This window comes from Myotis davidii, unplaced genomic scaffold, assembly GCF_000327345.1.
Source record: "Myotis davidii unplaced genomic scaffold, ASM32734v1 scaffold484, whole genome shotgun sequence".
NCBI lineage: Eukaryota > Metazoa > Chordata > Mammalia > Chiroptera > Vespertilionidae > Myotis > Myotis davidii.
The window spans coordinates 395,863-404,533 of NW_006295459.1; the positions used below are offsets into that span (position 1 = coordinate 395,863).

At 47.5% G+C, this 8,671-nt stretch overlaps 2 protein-coding genes across 2 annotated transcripts in view; one reads left to right on the plus strand and one right to left on the minus strand.

Moving 5' to 3' along the window:
- The window catches only part of FAM160A2 (family with sequence similarity 160 member A2), a 24,224-nt gene extending 20,858 nt beyond the window's left edge, over positions 1–3,366 (plus strand). The window contains exons 11-13 of the mRNA XM_006770076.2: positions 2–70; positions 227–389; positions 2,840–3,366. Coding sequence (XP_006770139.1) covers positions 2–70; positions 227–389; positions 2,840–3,201 — 594 coding nt within the window. The 3' untranslated portion in view covers positions 3,202–3,366. The remainder of the gene's footprint in view (position 1; positions 71–226; positions 390–2,839) is intronic.
- Positions 3,367–3,471: 105 nt separating this feature from the next.
- Positions 3,472–7,735, minus strand: LOC102769237 (chromosome unknown open reading frame, human C11orf42). Its single transcript, XM_006770055.2, has 3 exons — positions 6,965–7,735; positions 4,276–5,074; positions 3,472–4,039 (listed from the first exon to the last, which is right to left on the minus strand). Exons 1-3 carry the CDS (start codon positions 7,034–7,036, stop codon positions 3,909–3,911), a joined length of 1,002 nt encoding a protein of 333 aa, XP_006770118.1. The 5' UTR covers positions 7,037–7,735; the 3' UTR covers positions 3,472–3,908.
- Between the last annotated feature and the right edge of the window lie 936 nt (positions 7,736–8,671).

Sequence of the window (8,671 nt, forward strand, 5' to 3'; positions counted from 1 at the left end):
GCCCCTGCTCCGCTCTTTCCTGCTCAACACCAACATGGTCTTCCAGCCCAGTGTCAAGTCCCTGCTGCAGGTGTGCGATGCATGCATGCATGGGTGCGTCCAGGCTCCATGGTGGGCCAGGCCCGCAGCTGGAGTGGCCCTGGGGGGCTGGGAACAGGCCCACTGTTTCTAGAAAGGAATGTCTGTCTAGCGCTACACAGAGATGTCATGAAGTTGTGCTTTGTAGGTGTTGGGCTCCGTGAAGAATAAGATTGAGAGCTTTGCGGCCTCCCAGGAGGACTTCCCAGCACTGCTCTCCAAAGCCAAGAAGTACCTCATTGCTCGTGGCAAGTTGGACTGGGCTGAGGGCCCTGCAGCAGGACCTGCTCCTCGCCGCTCTGATTCTCTAGGTAAGGCCTACTCTACCGCCCCTCTCCTGAGCCTCCCTACACAGCTAATTAATTAGGTCAAGTGAACACTTATTAAGGGTGAAGCCTTGTGCTGGGAACCGGGAACTGGCAACAAATTGAGTCTTGGTGTTTGTTTTCAGGCTTCTTATCAGGATACAGTTCTGTCCACTAAGAGCCAAATCAGCAGTACCAGCAAGAACTGCTCTAGTAGTTGGGGATAGGCCAGGGGACAGAGTAGTCTCTAGGTTAGATATTGTTACAGCTTTGTAAAGGATGTGCCATTTGACATGGGCTTGATGGTACTCTCTAACCGCTCCATGCACTTTTTTCCTTAAGCCCCACTGACATCTGCTCTCTTGCTCTTGGATTTGGGTAGGAAACGGCATGAACTACCTAGTTGGAGCAGGGGATTTGGAAGGTGGTGGAACAGTTGGCAGTAAGGCTAGAAAGATTGACTAGAACAGAAGGTTCTCAGAGTTGAAGTTTGGCTGGGTAGTTGTGAAGTTTTAGGCTGTGAGAAACCATTGGATGTTCTTAGACCTGGGAGTGGAGAGGTAAGTGTATTAGTTCATGTGCGAGGTGAATTGGAGGTAGGAGGAAATGTATTTAGGATGTGACCTCTAAGGCTTGAATAGTAGAAATAGAAAGGAAGAATTTGATAAGGTGGAAATGGGATGGAAGTAACCCCAGAATTTGGTGAGTGGTTGTGAAGTATAAGAAAGAAGGAACGAGTTATATATGACCATGAAATTTTAAATCTAAATCTTTCATCAACAAATATCTGAGCACTTGCCATATGTGTTATGTATTGTCTTTGATACAGGGGACTCAGGGAGGGACAAGATGAGATCTTGGCCTTCAAAGAGCTAACTGTCTGGAGGGAGAGGAGGGGAGAGAGAGACTAGAGGAATCTCATAACCAGGGGAGCAAGGTCCCAAAGGTGGTGTGATCTAGAGCAGTAGGAAGGATTAACTTTGGATAGGAAAAGGTTTTTTCCTCCTTTGAGGCAAATGAGGGCAATTGAAAGGAGGAAATGATATGTATCAAAGGAGTTGTGAGGTGTGGAAGGGAAAGTTAGGGTATTGAAGTCACCCTTTGTTACTCAAAGTAGGAGCCGAAATAATATGCCAAGACCAAGAGTGCAGATGTCAAATGGGGCTTAAGGATAAAAGTGCATGGAGTGGTTAGAGAGCCTTAGAAGGGTTATTATGCTGCTGTGAAAACCCGGGAAGTTCCTTAGCATGATTTCCTGATGGTCTAGTGCTGTGCATATTTCTTCCTTCCACATTATTAGTACTGTGTTCTCTGTGAAGGGGCCAGTGATACAAAGGTAAATGAGACAGAGTCCAAGCCCTAAGCTCACAGATTAGTGTATGAGGTAGATGACATGTAAGCAAGTTAGTAAGACAGTGTGATTAGGGCAGTGAAATGGGAAATCAGTGGAGGGAAAATCAGAGAGGATTTTTCAGGGAGGTGGAGATAGTGAAATTAGTCCAAGGATGGAAACTGTAGAGAGGGCAGAATTACGGTGGAGAGGGCTACAGAAGCACGGCAAGAGCTTGGAGGGTTCCAGGAAGAGCAGCTAGATGTGGGTGCAAAAGCAGGTCTAGAGAGTTTTGAGAGGAGGTTGGAGGAGTATAGGCCTGGTTGTGTGGTGAAGGGTTCTGAATGCCAACTTTAATAAATCTGTCCAACATCACTCAAAATTAGAGGCAGAGAAAGGGAACCATATCATGATCTAGAGACTAGATGCTTAGAGTTATGTCCTAGATATGGACGTAGATCCACAGCCAGGAATCTAGACAGAATTAGAGTAAAGAAGTCAATATTATAAGTGGCTTATTTGAGTTTAAGCTGACATGAAGCTGTCTGGCCACAACCAGTGGGAAGGTGGCTTTGGCGAATATAGGACTGGTAGAAGGTGAAGTGGCACAGGAGAGCAGATCTTGGATAGATGGTGTAATATGACAGAAATGATAAAGTCACTGAACTATATGATTGCATAGGTAGCATCTGTGGGCATTGAAAGAGAGAGGATGTGGGTCAGGTGAGATAGATGGGGGAAGGTGGAAGTGGTTGACTAGTTCAAGACGGTGATAGGAAGTATGATGTAAAGCCCTGTTATGGACTGAGGAGAAGCAGCTTGGTGATGGTAGAATAGTCATTGGAAAGAGGAGAGTTAAGAGAATCCCTCAGGGTGAAGGGTCATGGAAAAGGAAGGGATCTTGGCTGGGAGTGTAGTGGCTGAAGTGTTAACTGACTGGGAAGACGGAGGATGGTTTGCTGGGTGGGGAGGCTGGATAGAGGGAAGAAGGCTGGGCAGGCAGCATTTTGGTGTTAGTTAGACTCTTAGTTGAGAAGTCCATGCATCTAGGAGGGGTGGGGAAATTTCAGCTCTTAGACTAAGGGAGTTTGCCTGACCTCTGCACCTTCACTCTGTTTATTTGTAGTGAAGAGCCGGAGGCCATCCTTGGGGGAGTTGCTCCTGCGACATGCACACAGTCCAACCCGGGCCCGGCAGGTGGCACAGTTGGTTCATCAACCTGGGAGAGACAGCACAGGACTTGGCCTAGGTGGGGGCTCCCCTGGGGCTTCCACTCCGGTTCTACCTCCCCGGGCCGGGGCCACTGAGCGCCAAGGTGAGGCTCTGCGAGTCAAGAATGCTGTCTACTGTGCAGTCATTTTCCCGGAGTTTCTCAAGGAGTTGGCTGCCATCTCCCAGGCCCATGCTGTCACCTCACCTTTCTTGTTGGATACTTCAGAGGAGGGGAATGTCCCTCCTGTCTCAGGCTTCGGGCCCCTCAATCCTTAACTTCCTTCCATGGACGGACAATCAGGGCCTTGAGTGGCCTGGGTTGGGGCCATGATACAGGCTCCTTTTTATGTTTGGAGGGAGTGGCAAGAGGACTTTTTAATTTATTTCAGATGAATGTTTTATGGCGAACTTGTTGCAATATGTATAAAAGGGAAATCTCTATTCTGTGCTCATTCTTCTTTCCCACCCTTTTTCTCTGGGACTGGTACTCAAAAAGGTTGTACATAGATGGGGAATTGGTCAGGGATATTTTCTTTATGGTGAGAACATTGATACCAAAGTTTCAAGGTACTCCTTATTCCCTTAGAGCAGGGTTGGGGAATGTCTGGCCGGCCCGCAGGCTGTATAAGGACCTCGAAATCACTTGGTTTGGCCCTGACAAGACATTAGGGGTGAGTTAATTAAATGTTTGACCAAATATAGCAGGCTAATTTTTAAGTGGATAATTTTGTATGCCTGCAGGCAATGGTATAAATATCCAAAATGGCCCTTGGCAGAAAAAAGATTCCCCACCCTGCCTTAGAGGGTGAGGGGACATGAAGCCTAGGGAAAATATAGGAATTCTCCACCTTCTCCAGACCCCAAAAGAAAGAATGAGTAGGGGCTCAGGATGGTTTGGGGGAGCAGCAGCTGATGTTTATTGGGGACCAGTATCCTTATGCCAGATATTGGGGGCCTTGCCCCTTGCATCTTTCTCTGCAACTTCAGTCGTCGCTGTCGAACTCCGAGGACAGACCCTGAAGCAGGGGCAGGGACATGGAGTGCCGGTCGGGGTCCCCGGGACCCCCACCCTGGGCTCCTGGTGGGGGGCTGCGGGGGCTGAAGAGCCAGTTCTCTGCCAGGGTTGGGGATAGTCACAGCTTGACTCAATGCCCTGGCCTTTTTGCCTCCCTGGTCCCTCCCTCTGGTTCTCTGTGCTGTGCCCACCCCCACACCAAGACCATGCTTCCACCTCACTGTCCCTTGGCTCCTTCCATTCCCCTTACCAGGGTTACAAGTATCCCATACATTCCTGAGCTATACTCCCTGCACTTTGTCCCATCCCTTTCATTTTTATTTCCCCAGTAGTACCTGATAGCATCTGGGGCCCCCTTCGGAATGGGTTTCGACCCTTGTAGGAGACTCTGGTGAGTCTGCCCTCTGGCCCTTCTTGGGGAGGTGATGTAGATGGGGCTGGGACAGGTGGGGGCACATCAGCAGGTTCAGTGATATTGTCAAGGGCTGATGGGGACGCCAGAGGTGGCATGATGTTGAAGTTGGGTCTGACCCAGTTGGTCCCATGGAGTAGTGGGCCTTTGGTCAGGGCCTTTTGTGGTCCCAGCACTCCCTTGGGCTGCAGTGAAAACTTGAGGCATGAGAAGGCAATAGGCAGTGACCGTTGTAACCGGAGCATCTGGGGCTCATGACCTGTAGGCAGTAACCCCAGCTGCATCCAGGAACAGGAGAAGACCTGGTAGATGACATAGATGCTGTGGGTGCTTCGGAGCCAGGGAAGAGTCTTCTGTAGGCTCACCTGCCCTGGTGGCAGCAACAGAAAGGCCACCTTCTTGCGCAGGCCACCCATATGTAGGTGGATCCGGCAGGGCTGCCCGTCCAAGAGTCGCATTTCTTCATAGGCTAGCTCTGCTCCGCTTTTTGGTAAGTAGTCCCGTGTGCAGTGGGCAAAGGCACCCTCAGACCCTGCCTGCTCCAGGAGGTTTGGTAGTGGTCCCACTGGTTGCAATGCCCGCCGGCCCTGCCGACCTGTCAAAACCAGGCGGCTGTGGCCTGGGCGGTACTGCTTCACTAGGACACCCAGTAGATCATAGAAAGCTGCATCCGATAGGAAAGGTACTGCCACTACATTGGACCCAAAGTGCTCTTCGATAACCTGCAGATAGCCAGTTTATGGGAGCAGGTTAGGATTAGGAGTTACCTGGTAGCTTACTCTAGATTGACCCTCTCCCATTGTCACTATTTGATTACATCTCCACAATGTGCTCAGACTGTCATACTTCCTGCTTACTTCCCACTTCTATCCTGCAGCAAAACCTTGAATGTTTATCATGTGCCAAACTCTGGGGAATACACGAAAGAATGAGACGTTATCCTTGTCCTAATATAGCTCAGTCTAATGACAAAAATGTAAGTAGTAGTCAGCTAAGTAAAATAATAGCAAGATGTGGAGATTAGAAGTTATTTAACAGCCTTTGTCTTTGATAGAAGAGGATCAAAGAAGGTTTCCACGTGATAATACTTGAACTTTGAAGGAATTAGCCAGGTTAAGAGAATGGTCAGTCCAGGCAGAAGGAATAGCTGGTAAGAAACCCTGAGCTTACAAATTAAGGGGCACATTCAGGAACATTTAATTTCATATCGCGTAAATGTAGGGTGTGAGGAGGTACAGGCACAGGAACTGGATTATGAAAGGCCTGTGTGTACACTAAGTGATGGGGACTTTCATCTTGAGGATAGTGGGAAGCCACTTGAAGGGCTCTGGTTAGGGGCAGGATTAGATAGGCATTTTAAAAAGCCAATTTTGAACAGGAAGGCATGAAATGAGGGGAGAGAGAAAAAACAGTTAAGAGTATTAAAATACTCCAGGCAAGACATGGTGAGCCCCTCAACTAAAATAATGGAGAAAGATATCTAGGTTATAGAATTAGGAGAACTTGGTCTCTTAAGGGGTGTGGGAAAGGGAAAACTCAAGGATTATTCTTAGGTGATTGGTTAGATGAGTTATGTCATTTACCAAGAATGGGTGTACAAAAATAGGCTTGGACTATCCTTTCGTACACTATCTCTAGCATCCCTTAAATACGCCTTCTGCCCTAGTGGCAGGGCACAGTTCCTTTAGGGATTTGAAGCTTCATCTTTGTAAATCTAGTTTCAATATGCTTTTAGGGGTTGTAGTTCCTCTTGGTTTTGTCCTTTTTGTCTTGGCTTTTTTTGGGTTTGGTAACCCAGTTATAGAAAGTTTAACTTCATGACCACTAGGAAACCCTGTAAGATCCTCTCCAGTAATTGTAGTTAGGTATGATAACAACTCATCCAGGATATCGATGGCTGAGACTTCTGGCTCAATGTTTTGCTAGGGAGCATACAAAATTCCTTCTTTGGGCCTCTCTCAGGTTAGAGCCGTATTTTTCAAATGCTGTGTGCTCTACTCTTTGTCCCAGCCCTCAAGATCCACATCTGTGCCCCTATTGATGGCATTGGCATTGTCCACTTGGCTGACCTTCCCTTAGAATTCACCAATGGTCCCTTAAGGCTGATCTGCTTTTTGCTATATAGTTTTGTGTTTTTCTTCCCCTCCAGTGCTGCCCCCTAGCATAAGAGGAGGGTAGCTAACTGATGGAATTGTGTGTACTTTGGATAAGCTGAGGTAACTTGAAGATTACTGTCTTTTGCACTTAGCCATGAAGAGGTGAAAGGTAAAGTTCAGGTACTTTAGAAAACTTAACAGATGTGTGAATAACTCCTACTTGCCCAGCTAGAATGTCACTCTCTTTAGGAGTGACCTCCTAAGGCCTGCCCCTGACTTAGCACTTCTCTCTGCTCTCATAGCTCTCTCTACATTCAAGAAACCATTCTTGCTGCTTTCGCAATTGTGATTCAATTGGACAGTTTGTACAGAGCACTTGGTACAGTGCCTGGCCCATAAGCAAACACTGAATAAGTGTTAGTTATTATTATCTTCTGTCTTCCCTCCTCATAAGCTACTCAGACCCACCTAGGTCACACTTTGTTGCTTCCTCTTTAGCCCTCTTACTTTACCTACCTTGTCTTTGATGAGTGTCCATGTGGTATCAGCTTCATCCAGGGTTAGCAGTTGAGGGGTACCAACCAACATGTTGGGATATGGGAAGGGTTAGGCAGGGCAATGGCTGCTGCAGGAACCCCGAGCTGCCCAGAGAGGTGAGGCTTGGCCTCAGGCTCTGACCTACTACAGCATGAGGTCATAGAGGTCCTGCTGGGGGATGGGGTATTGGGTTGGAGAGGGCAGTCACCTTAGCCTCACTGTTCTCACAGTCTGAAGTCTATTCTTTTGAGTCACCTACCTATTCTGCTTTAGAGGAGGAAAATGCAGGTACCATTAGGATTTGTATGTGTGTATGTAGTTCTTTAAGGAAACAGGATCAGGTCTTTCCTCCCTTCAGCAGCCTCCTTCAAACAATTTGATATGCTGTTTTGTTACCTGCAGATAACTTCTTTGTGAGGTTGCATTGGAGTCTTGAAGCACACAGGAGAAGAATAGATCAGGACTTAAACTGAGAATCAAGTAGTGGTTCTCAATCTTGGCCATACTTTGGAATTACCTGAGAGCTTTGAAAATTACTGATGCCTGGCCCTGGCCTGTGTGGTTCAGTTGGTTGGGTGTCATCCTGTGCACTGAAGGATTACTGGTTCGATTCTGGTCAGGGGCACATACCCTGGTTGCGGGCTCGATTCCCATAGGGGCCGTGTGGGAGTCAGTTGATCGATATTTTGCTCTCTTGCATTGATGTTTTTCTCTCCCCCTCTATTCCTCTCTCTCTCAAAAACAAATAAACAAACAAATGTCAATAAAAATTCTGATTTAATTGGTCTGGAGTGTGCTTGGGCATCAGGATTTCTAAAAGCTCTTCAGGCAATTTTAATATGCAGCCCGGGATGAAACCCAGGCTAACAAGTGGGTTCCAATAGCAGTGAAAACCAGGTGTGTGTGTAGGAGAGTGCCATGCTGAATGGTGATAGTGTGAGGGTAAGAATCTAACTGGGGTACTGTTGCCTTAGTAACTGGAGAGAGCTCTCAGGATGTCAGAATTACTCAGGTAAATTTATAGAAATTTTTCTTCATGTTCCACTCCCTGTCCTCGCCTGATTGTTTCTAGTACATACTGTCCTACTACAGCTCTGATCTATGTGTGATTTACCCTTGTGTCTGTTTAGAGATCTCAAACTGCTCTTTTGCTGGAAAAGAAGAGTGGTATTTCCTAAAAAGAAGTACTCTAGAGCAGCAGACTGCTGCTCTAGAGAGTCTTTCTGATAGCTACTTTCCCGCTCTGCCCCTTATCTATCCAAAGAGCTGCCTTGAGTCCTTCTGCAGAGTTTCCTGTGTGCCTAGTAAGACCCCTCATGTAGGGGGTCTTCCCTGTCCTGGCTCAGCATGTAGAGCTATCCCACAGAGTTGGCCATTGTCTGCGCTGGCCCAGGTAGTGTGAGTATGGGGCACAGGAAAGGGTCCTAAGATGGTAGGAGAGTGTTGCCAAGAAAAGTTTCCTAAGGGATGTAACTGGGCAGGTCTCCCTAGGCAGAGCTAAGAATGTGGGTGCCAGGTACTTGAACAAAGGTTTGACAGTGGGCATGAGCCTATGCTTCAGGGGAGGAATTACTATTAAATATTTGTTGAACTCATGTGCTGTGCTATGCACTTTGAGTGCATGATCTTAGAGCAGCGGTTCTCAACCTGTGGGTCGCGACCCCTTTGGTGGTCGAACGACCCTTT

Coding starts and splice junctions, on each gene's coding strand:
- LOC102769237 (XM_006770055.2), bottom strand. CDS start 7,036: ATGTTGGTTGGTACCCCTCAACTGCTAACCCTGGATGAAGCTGATACC. Junction 5,075..6,964: donor GGACACTCATCAAAGACAAG/GTAGGTAAAGTA, acceptor GGCTATCTGCAG/GTTATCGAAGAGCACTTTGG. Junction 4,040..4,275: donor GGGGCCCCAGATGCTATCAG/GTACTACTGGGG, acceptor CAACCCTGGCAG/AGAACTGGCTCTTCAGCCCC.